The 18660-nt window shown below is 35.9% G+C and overlaps 1 protein-coding gene and 1 long non-coding RNA gene across 3 annotated transcripts in view; both read right to left on the reverse strand.

Annotated features, from left to right (window-relative positions):
- The window catches only part of c22h15orf41 (chromosome 22 C15orf41 homolog), a 54980-nt gene that overhangs the window by 15462 nt on the left and 20858 nt on the right, over window positions 1-18660 (reverse strand). Inside the window, exons 7-11 of one of the 2 annotated variants that reach the window (XM_011490238.3) lie at window positions 15571-15650; window positions 15210-15259; window positions 13823-13890; window positions 8001-8066; window positions 7662-7767 (exon numbers count right to left, since the gene is read on the reverse strand). In XM_011490238.3, the coding sequence (XP_011488540.1) occupies window positions 7662-7767; window positions 8001-8066; window positions 13823-13890; window positions 15210-15259; window positions 15571-15650 (370 nt within the window). The remainder of the gene's footprint in view (window positions 1-7661; window positions 7768-8000; window positions 8067-13822; window positions 13891-15209; window positions 15260-15570; window positions 15651-18660) is intronic. The other variant, XM_011490240.3, reaches the window with a different exon arrangement.
- LOC111946850 lies at window positions 10218-11522 on the reverse strand. Its single transcript, XR_002872633.1, has 3 exons — window positions 11344-11522; window positions 10903-10964; window positions 10218-10259 (listed from the first exon to the last, which is right to left on the reverse strand). It is a non-coding gene; the product is annotated as an uncharacterized LOC111946850 (long non-coding RNA).

Below are 18660 nucleotides of genomic sequence, written 5' to 3' on the forward strand. Positions count from 1 at the left end.
TTGCCTCTCTTATCTTGCATCAGTCTGAAGGAAAGGATTGAGTTGCATCCGTTTCAGCCTCCCGCTTCTGATCAAACGCTATCGACAACAGACATAGTTGGAATTTGGATAATTACTCTGGTAACTCCTTCAGGCCTATGCTAAAGGTTTACAAAGGTGAATTCCATTAATGAAAAACAAATGTTCAATATCAAAACAAGAGAGCTGTAGAAGCAATCAATTTTTGATGCACTTTTCTAGTGGAATCAGACAAAGTTTTTGCAGATGAATCTGTTGACCTGGTACAAACGTATATGAGCCCTAAGAACTGATGAGCAAAATCAGATGGTCAGATAAAGGCCTGGTTGTGTGTCTTTGATTACATATTCCCAGTAATACATAGGCATGCGGAGATATTCAAGCTATCAGGCAATCAGACCGCAGAGAGATGTGAAACTCAAACCAGAGGCAGGAGAGTTTTGAGCTGCCTGCGAGCAAAGTGGCAGAGAGGAGGGGCATACGATAAAAATCTTAAAAGATTTAAGAAAAATAATGTTACCAACAGATTTAAGTTTCAAACTTTAGTCAAGACAGTTACATTTTTAAATGAAAACATTGTATATGAATGAATTATCATATTCTGTAATTGTTTTACAACAATTAATGATTATTTTACTAGTTTATCATAAATATTTGCAGATATGCTAACAATACTCAATGGTTAAATTCATCTTTCTTAAAGATGAAAAAGTTGTTTGCGGCATTTATTAAAAAAAAGAAAAGAAAAAATGTAAATTACAAGGTCTCTGTTCAGAACTTTAATCTTTGCAGGAGAATCTACAAATAAAAATAACAGCAAATTTGTGTTTTACCGACTTTGTTTTCATCCGCTGTGTCCTCCAAAAAACACAAATAACCAAAGAAATTACTTCACTCAATTGAAACAATAACAGTGTCGGACACAAAACAAAAGGACTAAAAATTAAAAAACAAGCTAAAAATCAGTCAAGGGAAAAAGGAAGTAAGCACAAGTGGGAAAAATAGGAAAGGAGCAAAAGAAAACACGAAACAAGGTTATGTGAGGGACAGTGGACCTATAAAAAGAAGCCTACTGTCTGGGTTATCTATAAGGAACCACTTATCACAAGCGACCAGCTTCACACAGTGACTGATGGGTCTCCACAGACCACGAGGGCTCCCACATTATCTGGTACACACAGAGCTGCTTCTTAAAACACAAAAGGCAAAAATATGAAACATTTTTTTTGCTTGATTTTTTTTTCCTCCAGAAACAACACTTCATTTTTGCTCTGTTCATTTTATGCTTATTTACATGGATACAATACAGACAAACAAATACATAAATTAAAGCCAAGATAAGCTGACCAAATTGATGCATGGCATTTAGAGCATTTCAACAGCAAACCAAAGCAGCTCCTCTAATATTAAACCCTTAGACATTAGAACATTAGGGTGATACTTCAAGAGGTTCAAAAAACAAAATCAGAGAGTCAGATCAGAAGGTATAACTTAAAAAACGGTTTAAACCCAAAAAAACCCGTAAAAGGTACCAAAAGAGCAATTTCTAAAATAGTTTTTACAAAAATCTTTTGGCAGTGTACATTTTTCTTGATTAATGAAGTCACTTCCAACACTTCGTTTACTTCCACAGCTGTCTACAGGACACAGGAAGGATAATCAGAGATCCATATACCTGAGCTACAGATATGCTCTGGCTAAACCAAGTGACTGACAATTATTTTGTAAAAGCTGTGGAGCCGTCCGCATAAAGCCTTAAAAACAACAGTTATAAATGTTGAAAAGTCACCAAAAAGATATCATTTTGTTGTAGCCTTTTTCCCCTTAGTAAATGAACTTTTATTTAAATTAGATACAGAAAATTAGGCATAAATGCAAAAACAACTTTTTGAATATTTGCAAATCATAATTCCTGTCGATTTCTAAAAATGTTCAGCAGATGGATGCGTAACTTTTTAGATGGACAGTTTTATATTCAAAATCCCATTTTATAAAAAATATTACTCCAAGTTCAACATCACATTAGGTAATGTAGACCAGAATATCTGATAGACACTGAAACTCCTGTTGGACTGACCTTCCCAATTCATGCTTCTCCCCGAGCTTTTGACAAATGCAGTCGACTTCTTTCTGAAATTAAACCCAGCCAATTGGTATAGGAGGGAGAAAAATGAGAACGGAACATTGAGACTAAGAAAATAGGAGGGGGAAAGTGTGCTTCGTAACCCTGAAGTCATAAATCGTGAAAGCTGACAAAAAAATATCTGTGTTCATCTTTAAAAAGTTCCAGACCCAAACTGAAATTCACAAAGCAGACAGGCTTGCACCTCATTTTACTGGAGGCTTTTCTCTCCGTCTTACACTGTCACAGGAAACAGGTTGACAGGAGGAAGGGGTACATATCGCTTGTTCTGCTGTCTGTCCAGCCCCTCGTTGAGTGTACACAGCGGCCATGTCAAAGCGGCTCTTACACTCAGCAGTAAGTGACAAATTTGGGTAATGTATGCTTGCAATCCGACAGAAATAAATAGAAGACATGGAGGCTTAACCTGAGCTAAATCCTGAGGCTGTTGCAGACCTGAGAGTGCGGATTACACCCTTGACGCCTTAAACAATGCGCACAAATGTGCATCCTTAAAAGCATGAAATCCTTGAAGCATCAGAGCTGGCTTGTCATTTGCCATTAATATTCCAAGTTGCTTGTGCTTTGGGGGCCAGCATTACACTTCTTTGTGATGCTGTGCCCTAAAACAAACACTTGGAAAGCCCTAAAGGAGTCACCACTGTGCAGAGCTATTTTTCCTAGTGCTGGAATATTCTACGGTGGGTTGTCATAACAAAGAAAACAATAAAAGAGGCCACGTTCCTGCACCGCATGGGGCATTCATGACTATAAATACTGGAATGGCTATGCCAGAAGCTTCTGAATATTAAATTGTTCAATTAAAAAAAAGAAATACCCCAACTTGAATTTATATTAGGAACATAAAAGGAAAAAGCCAGCTGCACAATAAAATCACACAAGTAAGTCAGTTATTGCACAGACATAAAAAAAACAAGACGAAGTAACTTGACTATAGGCATCCGCTATTCTTCAAGAACTCCTGTAGGTATAGAGATTTTATCGTTCAGTCTCCTCTCACACATATCTGATGGGGACTTGAGGTAACGTATGGGTGGACACAGGTCTTAGAGGTGTCATACTGTCACCTAGAAGCGGCAGCACTTGCCTTAGGGGTGGTCCTGGGATGTCCAGCCACATTGTATCAGCAGAAGCCTCTGGTCATCTTCTCTCAGGTGACATGCCCTATCTGCTGTGGCTATGTGATGACCTTGCATCTGAGGCTTTTACTACTATTGTCTGAACACAGAACCATTAAAACTGCGTGTGATGAAGAGGCTTTAATGGAAGAATCATGTGGATGGTGAAGTTACAAATATCTATCAGCATTTTTATTCTTTTTCCACACTTTTTTTTGTTTTAAAAAGCTGGAGAAATAATCACATCAACTCAGAAATGGCTATCTCCAATTTATTTACTATAATAGATTTTCAAATTAAAATGATAGACACATCCATTAAAAGAAGATAGAGATGTTCCATTTTTAATTATAAAAAAAATATTCAATGTCAAGAACTGACAGGATTCCTATGGTTCTAACCAAATTAACCAAAAGTAAAAGTTAAAGCATACTGCTTTTTTTTCTTTAGACAATTTGACAAAAAGCTGATGGAAACATCTGAAGAAATGTAAAAAAAAAAAAAGAAATCAATGTGTAACAAATTACTAAAAAACAAACAAAGCCACCAGATGAAACATAATACCCATGGAAGAATTCAAGTCTCAACAAATTTCCACATGGTCATGTATAATAGCAAACCAAAGAGCCTTAACCCCCATTTCATATGAGGGAGAAATGAGGCATACTGTCCCATTATTTTGCTATAAATCATGTTTTGTGGACGGCTGACAGCTTTTTATCAGATCTAACCTTTTCAAGCCTCCATTAAGAGCGCTAACATTTTCAACTCTGACACATTTGCAGTTTACGAATCGCACAGCTGATTTGCTTAGGGAGGGGCTGAGCTGGCACTCAAGCTTATTTTCACTCAGCACGCCTGTCATGTGTGGTTGGGTGGAAGTGGGGGGAGAAAAAAAGAAACACCAAAAGGTCCTAATCCAGTCATATGGCTTTACCTTTTTGATCTTCAAGTTTGAGTTTTTCTACTTTGAGGTAAAAAAATGAACATATTTCTAAGTTATTTTGTTGACCTACTAAGGTTATACAAATGACAGACAGCAATTAGAACCCATTTGGAGCCTTTAATGGAGAATTTGTCAGTGGAATCCAGATGAAAAAATAATTTGAGGTTGTGAGGAGCAAAGACAAAACAAAAAGATAGCGAAAAATAAATCTTAAACTGCACATTTTGAATCTTGTAGATGTTTTTTGGTGACTAAACATTACCAATATTGAATGAAAAGTTTAAAAAACCAAAAACAATTGACTATAGCTTGTTGTTTGTTGGGTGGTGCTATTTCATATAGTGTCTCAGCATGGGTACAGAATGAGCATCAATTCTGCTGTCTTTATCTGTGTAATGTAACAAAAAACAAAAACAAAAAAACTTTTAGATTTAGATTTTAGCTATTTGACATAATCTGGAAGCGCATAACTAACCAAAACAAAACTCCTTCTGCATGAAAAGTGTAAAGAAATCCAAACATGGATTATGATGATTTATGCCAGCTGTGACAAGTTTGGAAAGCAGATTATGAATTACAGTGAGTACTGCAGTACAATGTAATACACAACATACATTTGAAAGCAAAGCAGCAATTTAACAATTTTTCCGAATGCTTTAATAAACAAAACTGTGATCATTTGAAAGCAGATTTTTATGCTCCATTTAAAGGACTTTAATCAAAATGTAAAATTACCTTGCAAATCAGGTTTTTGATTGAAAGAATCTTATAAGAATTTTTAGAGCCATTATCTTAATTGACATTTTTATTGTTTTTGTTTTTTACAATTTTTTGGGGGTTTGAGTCTTGAGATAAACACGGTACAGTGTTGCTGTTTAAAATTCACTTTTTTTCATTTAAAAATGGAAGTTATATAATTCTTTTCAAGTAACAAACCATTTCTGCCTTTTGCATTTAATTCAAATACAGATATTAGAGCAGATTTAACTTTAAAATACTATGTTAAAAATGTACAAGTAGTATTTACACTATGTTCTTGAAATACTAATTGATACAGAAATCTGTAATTGTGATAACTAACCTAAGCTAAGCTAATTAACTACAGAAAAAAAGTACAAGAGTAAAACCTCAACTGCAGTGTTATAAAAAAAAAAGTTTTCCAGGTAGAAAATGATTTAAGCAGACCATAATCAAGGTGGGATTGTTAAGTAGATGCCATACAGGAGTTCATATTTCATTACATGCTGTGTTTAACCTTACCCACTTCTTCTAAAACACACAAGAGGCTCATTATGTGTTTAATATTCACAAGCAGGTGAATAATTTTTATGCAACTCAGATAGTTGGCTAAGATTGATCACTTAATTATCTGAACATCCGTCAGAGCAGAGGGCTTCCTGGCTTTGGAACATCCCCGGCTAAGATTGATGGCCAGAATACGCCAATGGCTGCCGGTTTACCATCTCACCCAGGCACTAGGCCTGAATGCATCATCTGAATCTACACAATACTGTTTTTCCCGTCATTTTTTTCCCCAATCCTTTGGCTTTTTTTTTCTTGAGAGCATTGTAAGTGAAGCATCATTACCCCTCACTCCACTGAAGAGGGGTTCATTATTGGGTTAGTGTGTTGGCAAGACTATTGCCTAGATGATAAATGCACTAAGTGAGGGCTTTAGAGGGAAAATTAGTTATATATGTATAATTTTTTTCTTTTTGTCTTAAAAAACATGTCTTTACTCTGCAGTGCTCCAGGGCAACTGCAGAACAATTAACACCAGCAAGCATCTCAGTTAAAGCAAGGAGGGAATTCATGAAAAATAAGCAAATCACTGGAAATGTCAATCGGGGCAAAAAGGTAATTACAGAGACTTGGGTGTTTTTCCAAGGGCAATCAAAAGAAAACCAAAGGATTTAAAATCAAGGACTCACAACTGACATTGAGGAATGAAGCAATAGATGGACGCACCATAGATCAAGCCTCTAGGCCCAGTCTTAACAGAAATTGCTTAAAAAATGAAACAAAGTAATGATGCTTTGACATATCTTGTTTTTGCCCCATCTCTCTATATTTGTGGGAGACTAAAGGCTATTTCAAATGCTGCGTCAAATTTCCCAAAATTGCACATATGTACAATATTGCATACAAATTAACAGATGATTATCCATTAAGTCAAAGAATACCTGATAGTTCTCAATTTGAAATGCCAACTTTCATTTGAAATGGACATTTTATCTTGTTTTGACAAGTAATTTGTTTGTTTATGGTTACTGTTTTTTTCTAAATTGAAACCAAGTTGTATTTTTGCGCGAAAAATGTTAAGGATAGACTAAAAAAAGATGTCTTAAAAGCTATTTTACCATTTAAAAGTGAACACCTCACTAAGAGCGCCCCCCCCCCCCATCTATTTAGATCCAGCATGAGTTTGTGCAGTTTTACCAAATAAATAAAAAAAATAACAAAAATAGGTTCCATAAAGATTTTAATACAGTCCAGTGGGCACTATAACTCCATTATTGGGGTCACTTGATGACCCTAACCTGCTTTCTTGCTTATATCGTTCCTCATTTATTAAGTTACATTAGATTCTGTTAAATAACAGAATCTGAATCAACATTTTTGATAACAATGTTTTATTGAAAATTAACCAGAATTGTATGATGCGAAAACTTAAATGTAGCTAAAAAACAATTTAAAAAAACAGCTTGAAGATTGACTTTTTTGATCTCAAAAATTCCAGAATTGAGACCCTAATCTGCCAAAGCACATGTACTAGAAACAAACGCTCAGAAAGTGAGGCAGCTCGATGCTGCCTGGCCTCGGAACGGAGAGCAACACTTGAACAAACAGGCACTTCTGTGACATCTGACAGCATTTCAGCTGGCCATCCTAGTCGATAAGGATCAGGGCTGAAGTAACAAACTGTGACTCTGTGTCACAAGGGGGCACGTATGGAAGTAACATGTGTGAATGACAGACTATTGCATGTTCATCTATGTCTATAAATGCTACCACACAAATTCCAAACATTTTCTCAGTTTTTAATCAAAACTTTCTTCAAGATGTAAAGAGCATGTGTCTAGCATAAACTGTGACTTATAGACTATATATAACGGCTACAAAGAAAACTTAATAGGGGGCAGCATGAAACACACATGCAAGCTTTTAATTAACCAGGAAAGATCCATACAATCTTTTTAATTTGTAGTTCATTCTTCTTTTTGAGAGCAGGACTCTGATTGGATATGAAACAGTACACAATTTGACATTATGTGATCAAGAAAGGAAGTGAACTGTGGACTGTTTTGTTTTATCCTGACAAAATTCACAAATGGTTTGTAAAAAATAAAAATAAAAATTGATGTTAAGATTTTTGGGGATATTTGCATTTTTATTGCCTAGTCAAATATATGAAAAAATAAAGGAAAAAGCAGACCTGTTCCAATAGCTCCAAAACTGTTCATTCAGGTACGTGCGATGGCTGTGATCATCTCCAAAAGAAGCTTTGCTTTCAATCCAGTGCACAATGTGTCCTTCCACAGCTTTTGAATTAAAAACAAAGAAATAGTGTTATATTTAAAAAAAAAAAATCATCTAGAAAACTAGGAAATAGACACAAATCAAATATACAATGGTAGGAATATTGTTGAAAGTGTTTTACTATAATGAATGAAACAATTCTGGCATTAGCTTTACAATTTAAAAATGAAGTTATAATTCTTCATTATAATAAGGTCCTTGTTTGGAGACAAATTAATCAAATGCAACTGCTCACCAATTGGAACCTCAAGAATGATGTCAGGTGTTTTGTCATAGCCCATAGTTCTTAGTTTGTTTTCATCTAAAGAAAAACAATAACTTCATTAATAAAATGTGCAGGGAAAGTCAATGTTGTCATTACACACCATGGTATAGCAGCAGAAGAAAAAACAAAAAGGGAATGGAAGTTCAATAAAATAATGAATAAAATTTGGCACATTTGCTGTCTTTGCACAAAAATTGTAATGTCAAGCTAAATGACTGCACTTTAGGATATAGTTTGGCTACACTTTGTAATAATACAGCAGGGAAAAGAACAAGGCTGGCATTACAGATTCTGCACGCCTGACCCCTTGCCTGTTCTGGCTGCAGCCATTGTCCTTGACTCCTGCTGGGCTTTGGCCATTATCCCGAAAACACCTGATTTCTCCATTAAATCTCAGGCTGACCAGGTCATTCAGTTTCAAGGGCCTGCCTCTTTGTCTCCAGCCAAGCTCAACTAATGGGGCATGGAAGGGAATTGAGGGGAGATGGAGGGTGGCGGTGTCAGTGATGGGGATGAGGCAGTATCAATATAACAATGAAGAAAGAAAGCTCAAGACAGGTTAGTGAGAGTGCCAGTGGCCTGTGGTACAGAGGGGCATCCTGGATGTAGTAATACTGGATTAGATTAGTGTGTTTGCATTTGTGGCATGATGGGAACCTCTGTTCGCACCCACTAGGCTGTTGACATTCTCTTGTGGCTCTGATCGTCGTTTTATGTCCGCTTTGATTAAAATTAATGGTCCATTCCTGCTGTTGGGTAGCTTATTTCCAATCCATTTATCTGATGGGGTGAGGCTGCTTTAGTGGCCCTCGTGCTCCTTGAACTCTGACAGTTTTGGAACAGTCCTTCGTACAGCCCTGAAGAAAGGTCAGAGCTCTATGTCCAAATAAATGATATGGTCTTAACGATGGAGGGAATGACTTTTATCTGTCATCATTCATCTAACCTTGGAGGCTGATGGGATGAGGTGATAGGAGGAAGAGATGTGTGTAAAAATTCCATCTCACAATACCTGGACTGACCACTTTAAATTCATTTAGTTGAAATAGAGGATTCCAGCAATTAAAAACTAAAATAGATGGAAAATAATTGATAATTTACTTCAAACTATTCTGCTTTTTGGTTATTCCGATTTATACCACTGTTCATTCATTTTAAATGGAACCACTTGTACTTTCACTCAAATTTGTGAATTGAGGATAAGTATGGTCGGTAACGCTTTCTTTTACAGTAAAGTACTTACAGTGTACTTAAGTGGTATTTACATGGTACTTATAGTGTAACTACTGGGTACTTTCAGGGTACTTACATGGTACTTTTTTATGGAATTTACTGGGTACTTACAGTGTGTTTACATGGTACTTTCTATGGGACTTTACTGGGTACTTACATTGGTACTTTTTGTGTCTACTCTGTACTTACATGGTACTTACTGTGTATTTATATGGTACTATTTGGTTCATACCTATGTGGTACATACTGGGTATTTATAATATTCTTACTGGGTATTTACATGTTGTGCAAAGGTGTCTTTTATGGTACTTACCACATGTAAGAACAAGGTAAGTACAAATAAAGTACCTTGACCTTTAGGTCTGCACTCGCTGCACGTTTCATGGTATTTACCATGAATTTACCACAGAAACTACCCCTTAAGTACAGTGAAACTGTAACTGTAAAAGAAAGTCAGCCCTATTTCCACTCAACTACATGGTACTTTCATTACTAAATACTGGGTATGTTCACTTGAATAGTACTTGGTACTTACCCCTTAAGTACACTGAAACTGTAACTGTAAAAGAAAGTCAGCCCTATTTCCACTCTATTACATGGTACTTTCAGTAGTAAATGCTGGGTATGTACACGTATTACCATCCCGTACAGTGTACATGAACACACTTGGTCTTCTGTCCTCACCACATGAGACAATGCTAACCTGTTGGTAAGGGTAAAGTAACTACATTGTAAAAACATATTCTGGCCTGATTACTTCTTGTAACATGAGGCAAGTTTAAAGAGAAACAAGACAGCTGTGAAAACAACAATCTTTAATATGATACATGTCTGCAGCATACAAAGTGTCATCACAATGAAATATGTTTTAAGTACAAAACAGTACAAAGGAGCATTCCAAAAAACACATTATTGGCCTGAGGGTCGTGCTTTTTGTCCATCAAAATTCTTTCAGCAGAGTTTGGTAACGGTGCAGGACTTCTTCAGGGTTTGTAACTGCAAGAAAATTCACAATATGAGCTCAAGTGAACATAAAAAGCATAACGACTTTGATAAAATACAAAATAAATTGTACTTATTTAATCATTTCTGTAATGAGTTTGATAAATTTCTGTGAATTCTTTATAGCTTTGACTGTAATGCTTGAAATTAATCAATTATCCTCATTTATGAACATGACAATAAATTATTCACAACTTTATATTTTAGTTACATAAACAAGAACAACAAAAAAGAAATCAAAGAAAAAAAATCAAAATTGCCATAAAAAAATCAAATTTGTTTAGACAAAGAATGACAAAAGCAATGTTTTAATTGGCAATTGCTGTGTGTATTTATTCTTTATAAATATTATTCGCACCTACAATTTGCATTAGCATGAAAAACATTGCAGTGTAAAAGAAAAGGAAAAAATAAATAAATAGGCAATTTCAAATTCAACACAGTTATTCACAAAAATATGTTTTAATTTTCAAACATTTACATTCACTGTTGGGTGGTATTGTTGTCTCTATCATATTTGAAAATAAATAAATAAATAAAAATAAAATAAAAACGGCGAAAGAAAAGAAAATGGGGAAACGGCATTTAAACTCTTCATTAATGTAAATAATATGTCCACTTGGAGGATTTAGCTTACTTTAGCTTACTCTCCTGTGGCTTCACGGATTCGTCTGGGATGTCTTCTTCACCATAGCTGATCTAAAGCGGTAAAAAGACGGAAGTACGTCATCATTATTTTAAATAAACGCCTTTCTTTGATTTTCCCAGAAAGACGTGCGCTCAGTCAAACGACCACAGAACAACAGACTTTATCATTTAGGCTACGTGCTTGTTTTACAGGTGCCTCTCTCCTGGTAAGTAACAAAAATGTTTGTAGATTTTCATTACAAACTTTGAAAATGTATACATGAAATAACTGAAATTATTGCAGCAAGGTAGACAGGCTCTTACGTCACGTTTCAAACACAGAGATAGCGGCTTGAAATCACGAGGTTAGCTTCTTTATAAAGTTTGATCAGTTTAAATATTTACATGTAATTTATCCAATATTTAAAAAAAAAAAAAAACACTGGCTTACCTGCCAGATGAAGAGAAATTCAAACTGTTGCGCGCGCCTCGAGGTTCTCCGGATTAATCTGCACGTTCACTTTGGGGGTAGTTGTGCTGCATTCAAGTGCGCTGGGAATTTGCAACTTTACTTCCCCTGCCATACTTAACAAAAACACACACTCGGGGTGTTTTTAGTATTAAAACTAATTATTTAGCCTTGTTGTTTTACATATTTTCCTGACATTATATAATATATATTTAAAAAAGTTCATTTTTAGAACAATATTTAAAAAAAGTTAAGTTTTGAATAATTTATTATCATGTTTTTAAATGAGGATAGTACTTGATTAATTTCAAGCATTACAGTCAAAGCGATAAAAAAATTCATAGAGATTTATCAAACTCATTACAGAAATGATTAAATAAGTAAAATTTATTTTGTATTTCATCAAAGTCGTTATGCTTTTTATGTTCACTTGAGCTCATATTGTGAATTTTCTTGCAGTTACAAACCCTGAAGAAGTCCTGCACCTTTACCAAACTGGACAAAAAGCACGACCCTCAGGCCAATAATGTGTTTTTTAGAATTCTCCTTTGTACTGTTTTGTACTTAAAACCTATTTCATTGTGATGACACTTTGTATGCTGCAGACATGTATCATATTAAAGATTGTTGTTTTCACAGCTGTCTTGTTTCTCTTTAAACTTGCCTCATGTTACAAGAAGTAATCAGGCCAGTATATTTTTTTTTACAATGTAGTTACTTTACCCTTACCAACAGGTTAGCATTGTCTCATGTGGTGAGGTCAGAAGACCAAGTGTGTTCATGTACACTGTACGGGAAGGTAATAAGTGGCATTTACTACTGAAAGTACCATGTAATAGAGTGGAAATAGGTCTGACTTTCTTTTACAGTACAGTTTCATTGTACTTAAGGGGTAAGTACCAAGTACTATTCAAGTGAACATACCCGGTATTTAGTAATGAAAGTACCATGTAATAGAGTGGAAATAGGTCTGACTTTCTTTTACAGTACAGTTTCATTGTACTTAAGGGGTAAGTACCAAGTACTATTCAAGTGAACATACCCGGTATTTAGTAATGAAAGTACCATGTAGTTGAGTGGAAATAGGGCTGACTTTCTTTTACAGTTACAGTTTCACTGTACTTAAGAGGTAAGTACCAAGTACTATTCAAGTGAACATACCCAGTATTTAGTAAGGAAAGTACCATGTAGTTGAGTGGAAATAGGGCTGACTTTCTTTTACAGTTACAGTTTCACTGTACTTAAGGGGTAGTTTCTGTGGTAAATTCATGGTAAATACCATGAAACGTGCAGCGAGTGCAGACCTAAAGGTCAAGGTACTTTATTTGTACTTACCTTGTTCTTACATGTGGTAAGTACCATAAAAGACACCTTTGCACAACATGTAAATACCCAGTAAGAATATTATAAATACCCAGTATGTACCACATAGGTATGAACCAAATAGTACCATATAAATACACAGTAAGTACAATGTAAGTACAGAGTAGACACAAAAAGTACCATGTAAGTACCCAGTAAAGTACCATAGAAAGTACCATGTAAACACACTGTAAGTACCCAGTAAATTCCATAAAAAGTACCATGTAAGTACCCTGAAAGTACCCAATAGTTACACTATAAGTACCATGTAAATACCACTTAAGTACACTGTAAGTACTGTACTGTAAAAGAAAGCGTTACCGTATGGTCTTAAGATAAAACTATTACCAAGAAGTAATTACATCTCTTATAGCTTAATCTCTACATTCAACGAACCCTTTTAACCTTTTGGATTCACATATTACAAAGCAAAGGCACAAATCATCAGCACAAAAGTTCAACCTCCAACAGTTTCCTTCTCAACTCTGTCTTTTGAAATGGATTGTAAGAGACAGGAATTTGGATGACTGCAGAAGACAGATGAAAGATGCACAAGCGTTATTGTAGGATGTTTTTAAAATTAATTAAAAGAATGTGAAAACAATGTCTCTATTTTGCATAAATCTATTTAAAGTAGCAAAAACTACTATCTTTCTATTAATCTGCTACTACAGATACATATGGATGCTAATTTAGCTGCTCATAATCTCAACATTTTAAATGTTTTCCAGAATTAAATGAAATAAAGACACTATTTCAAATGATTACTATTCAAGAAAATGAAAACAGAAAAGCTAAGCTGATAATTATGAATAATAATAGCCATATATGAAATCAAAAGCATTTCTTTTTAGAAAGAAAACCAACTGCATTCCTCAAAGTATTACATTCTTTAAGTTATGTTTTGTACTGTTTTCTGAAATGGTGCAATAAAAAATTGTTCACAAAAAAGTATTACATTCTGATATCAATACATGTACTTGGCAACAAAGTAGTAATAAAAACCTTGGAGTCCAAGAAGTAGTAAACTTCTCAAAAAATACATAAAGAAACATTTTTAGTGTCACATTGAAAATAGGAAAAAAGGAAAAAGGCTTACCCAGAAAAGAGAGGTTCCTCTCTTTTAGCTTATCACGCAGGAGAACCTCATGCTCTTCGCCGATGGCACTGGGAAAAAAAGTCAAGGAATCCAAAATACAGTACATCTACAGCACTGTTGTATATTTTAACTAAGATACTGAAAACGTGTAGTAAATGCTGACTTAACTGCATCCAAAAGTTGGTTAAAACAACAAAACAGAAGTTATTTAAAACAGAATAAATGCATGCCAATACAACATTTAATATCAGCAATACTAAAGAGCAAAGATACTCCTGTATTAATCAAAAAGGAAGAATGAGCCAAAACCCCCATTGAATGATTTGGGGGATTAATACAAATTCATGCAATTTACTGTAAAAGGTACCTTTCACAGAGTCAAAAATCACGAGACAGTTCTTCCCATAGGAAATGACTTTATAATAGTTTGTAAGGAAAGTTTGAATTATTGAATGTATCTTTAGCCAGTAATTTTTTTTCTCCAAAAAAAAAAGCTCCAGAAAAATCAAACGGTCTTTTCTAAAATTGTTAAGAAACATGGGTTATTGCGAAGTTGCAGGTAACAAATTAATTACTTTATATGACAATCTATATTCTCATAGTGTGGCATTAACAATCACAAAGGGCAAAAAATAGATTCTGATTAACACATAAGCCATTTTCCTTAAGTGCACATGTGAGTCTTTGAAATTAAATAGCAGTGGGGCGGTTATTATGAACTTTGAGGCAGAGTAACAGGCTTGCTGAAAACACTGAAAGGGCTGCCATAGAAAAGCAAAAAAAAAAAAAAAAAAAAAGAATCGAAGGAGGAGGGCAGGGTGCGAAAGGGTTGACTGGCTAAGAACAGAACAACACAACCGAAGACACACAATGAAGGCTAGGGAGACACAATGCCATACACATTTAAAAACATTTAAACAAGTGCACTCCCCATGGAAATAGTTGGTGTGCTTCCCAGCTGGTTTCCCTCAAGAAGTGTGGTCCCCCATTCAGCCTCTCTGCAGGGCAACGGCCTTACTAACCAAGACTGCAACACTAGATTAGAGGCAGGACAACAATACAGTGAAGAGGCATATTGGTGTCAATATGAGGTGTTTTAATGAATCCTATATTAAATATAGTCCTAAAATAAATGTTTTCATTTAAATGAATACATTTAAAATAGTTCTATAGATTTGAAATGTAGATTCATCAGATTCATCTATCCTCTGGTTCCATTCCATCCCTTGGCTTTGAATTGCTGCAATGGGCACAGTTGGATTGCAGACAGAATAAAACACCTCCTCTGTGAAGCAGGACTTTTATTTCAGGTGAAGCCAGACACATCTTATCCCCCTTCAATGGCTCCTCATCAATTTCAGGCTTAACATTTTATGGGATAGGATACTGTTTGATGCAGTCTACCAGCGGTCCATAACAGCAGTCATTTATTGTGCACTGAAAAGAGGGGAAAGACATATTAAGGCATGGCAAAAAGGGGCTAGAAGTGTTACAAGAGGTGAGGGAGCTGATGGGGTGGGAAACACAAGACGTGCTAGTAGTTTGGTTAGCATTACAAAAACTGTTATGTGACCTGTATGGTAAACATGGCTGCCAGATGTGGGTGTTAGTTTCTCTAAGAACATCTCATAACTAAGTGGGTAAAATACTCTAATGTGAGAATCTATGTAAAAATATGGATTATGAAACAAGTGAATATTTCATTATAACCATGTTATTCTAAATTTATGGAATATATAAAATCTTACCTGGTAGATATTTTTGGCCAGAACTTGGTCTGGAATTAGTGATGGGTCTTTCAACATGCTGTTCAGGACAGGTTTGGAAACTGAATAAAAAAAAGAAAAAAAACATCAAAACAAAAAGTTCATATCTACAAAACATGGCTAGCAACATTATGGCAAAAAATGTTTTATATCTTGCAAGGAATAGGGAAAAACACACTCAAATTCAGTTAAATGTGGATACTTTTTTTTCTCAACACGTCTTCCAAAAAGTCTACATGGCATATCTGTGTTATGAACATTAACCGTTCTGCATCCATCATCCCCATTCTTTCTCTGTTAACAGTATAAATCAGAGAGAAGGAAGCCTACCAGGTTGAGTTGCTGCTACTGTATCAGCAAAAGAAAATCTCTAAATCATTTCGAAGAAGATCTGGATAATATGGATTGGATTACTGTGTGACAATATACATACATACATAAATATACCAGACCCAGTACATATTCCTGAAGATTTTATTCATTATTCAGGCTTGAATAGCGCTTTTATCAGCACTTGAGAGCTGAATGTGTAATAGTTTATTTTAGACAAAAAGGAAAATAAACACAAAAATAATTTCTAATACATTAAGTGACATGTGAGCTACGTCTTCCTTTCTACTCTAGCTACTTCTAAAGAAGAAGTAGTTAGAGTAGTTATATTAACTATCATTGAAATGACACACAATGTGTAAAATGGTGAATGTATAAAAAAAAACATTTCTTCTTTTTCAATATTTCTTTCTTTATCTTTCTGTCACATTATTTTTTTCCTTGTAAACGGTTTTTGGTTTTGGTCTCTGCGAGCTACAACGCTCCCCCAACACAAAACCCAACACAACCTCTCAGAGCTGCAAGGCACAAGACTGCGCTTTATTTCATTGCTCATTTTTCTCAGAGATTGGTACCTTCATACTCGGATCCATACCGTGCTCCTGTGCAGTGCAGACGGCAGTGAAGAAAGAGGGTTATATTTCCCCTTGAGTTAGGACACCTCATGACAAATGATAATGGATAATCAATAAAGTGGGAAATATGAGGGAGCAAACTTTATGAAGCCAGGAGACATATTACTCCCCAACAACACTGGTTTCCCTTAACAAAGTCACTACTCGACTGTGCCTAATAATCTGAAGGAAAATCAAAGTACCCACAACCACATCAGCAATATTGGCAACTTATTCCACTTTAATGGCATTTTGATTGATTTTTTTCCCCTCTTCCTAATGGTCGTTTTATAGATTTGACGCTGCTTCTGCAAAACAGTAGCTTGTAATAAACCTCCCTGAAGGCAAGCGTTAGCCATTAAAGCTCTTGTCTTACTAGAGCTCATAATTGGACGTTGAAATTGGACGTTGACCACCATCACAATTTGGTGTCTCAAATAACACAGACTTGTAAGGGTTGGACTTCTGTCTCAATCGTCTCTACAATCCTTTGATATTTTGTTTAATAACTATAATAAGTGATATGAGACTGTTCTCCTAATTTATCTGAGCGATGGGGTTAAAAATAGCCATAAAGAGGTGACCTTGGCGCTGACATTGTGGGATTTCAGCCAAGCACTGACCTGATGAAAATGGAAGGCCAGGCTGCTAATAAATCAGGATGCTTTTAAAATGAGTTTACCCTAATGCTCATTCATCACAGTCTGTAATGCCATTTGCAGGCCGAGGATTCGCTGCTGTGCACAAACACAGCAGTAAATAACAACAGAGCCCTTGCATCCTTCGCGTCGCTGCAGCCTCCAACATCAGCATACATTTATTAAAAGACGCCCCCGCCTAGCATGACAACACACCTCTGTGACACACCACACTCACACTCAGAACCCAGCCTTCCTGTTTAAACACACAGACTCAAGGCACACTCAGAAGTGCATATAAAACCCCATGCAGGAAAATGAAAAGCATAATCTGAAGAACACCAGACGCAGAGAACAAAGCCCTGCAGCACAACTTTGCACCTTGTAAACATTCAGCAAATTTATTGTAATTGTGCCATGTTGGTATAAAATCGTACAAAGGTGCTGTATCACCCCTCTGCCTCTCTGCAGGAAGAACAGAAAAGATACGAATATTAGATGAGAAAAACTACACCTCCATAGGGATTTGCTAAAGAAAACAATTGTAAACAAATTGTGAGTCTGCTTTCATATTTGATTCTTAAACAAGGGCATCAAGATATGACAGGGTAAGTGCAACTCAGCAGTGCCTGGAGTTTCCATTGCTAACTTGTGTCATTTGTGTGTACTTGCCTTTACTCTGAAAAAGTCATTATCTCAAAAGGAAAAAAATAAACAGAAACCTCATTAAATTGCAAAATTTGCTGAGGGAGTACTGTAATAAACAGTAATGGATGGCAGTTGTTATTGCCCCTGACACTGATGAGCTCTTCTGCAAGTTTGTTTATTAATTAAAAAACCCAATTCTTTCCAGGGGTGGGGGGCTGTTAGCCATTTCCTGTAGATGCCATCCCACCCACACCCCATGCGCAAGCCATTGAGCTGTGGAGGGCCACTCGTTCATCAAACTTCATGGAGCAAGGGAGAGACAGGTCCTGATAATGTGCGCCGCTAAAGCTGATTTTCCATGATGAATCTCGGAGCATATAAATTGGCTAATATCTGAAAACATTTACAGATACTAGAGGAATTGACTACTTGTGGGACATGATGGATGAGGCTCTCCAATGCTGGCCGACAGCTCTGCAAATCTCTGCGGCTGCCTAAAGCCATCATTTGATTTTCCAATTTACTCCTTTTAAATTTATCCTTCTGCTTTGAAAAAACAGAAGATAGGAAAGAGTAGGAGATGAGAGGAAGCGAGAAAAAAAACAACATATTTATGTTTTTAACTACCTGAGGTGTTGTATTGGTTGTAGTTGATAATATAAGGTAGAATCTCCTGTGCAGGAGGAGCCCAGTCCCTGAAGGGGTTACTGGGGCAGAACTGATCTGCTTCCACCCGATTCCTCCTGAAAGCGATGAGATGAGACTCTACATTTTAGTGTGTGTGTGCACATGTATGTGTGTGTTTCTCCAGAGTAATGGTAGACCAAGGGTGGCTCTGCAAT

Source organism: Oryzias latipes, chromosome 22 (assembly GCF_002234675.1).
Source record: "Oryzias latipes chromosome 22, ASM223467v1".
Taxonomy (NCBI): Eukaryota; Metazoa; Chordata; class Actinopteri; order Beloniformes; family Adrianichthyidae; genus Oryzias; species Oryzias latipes.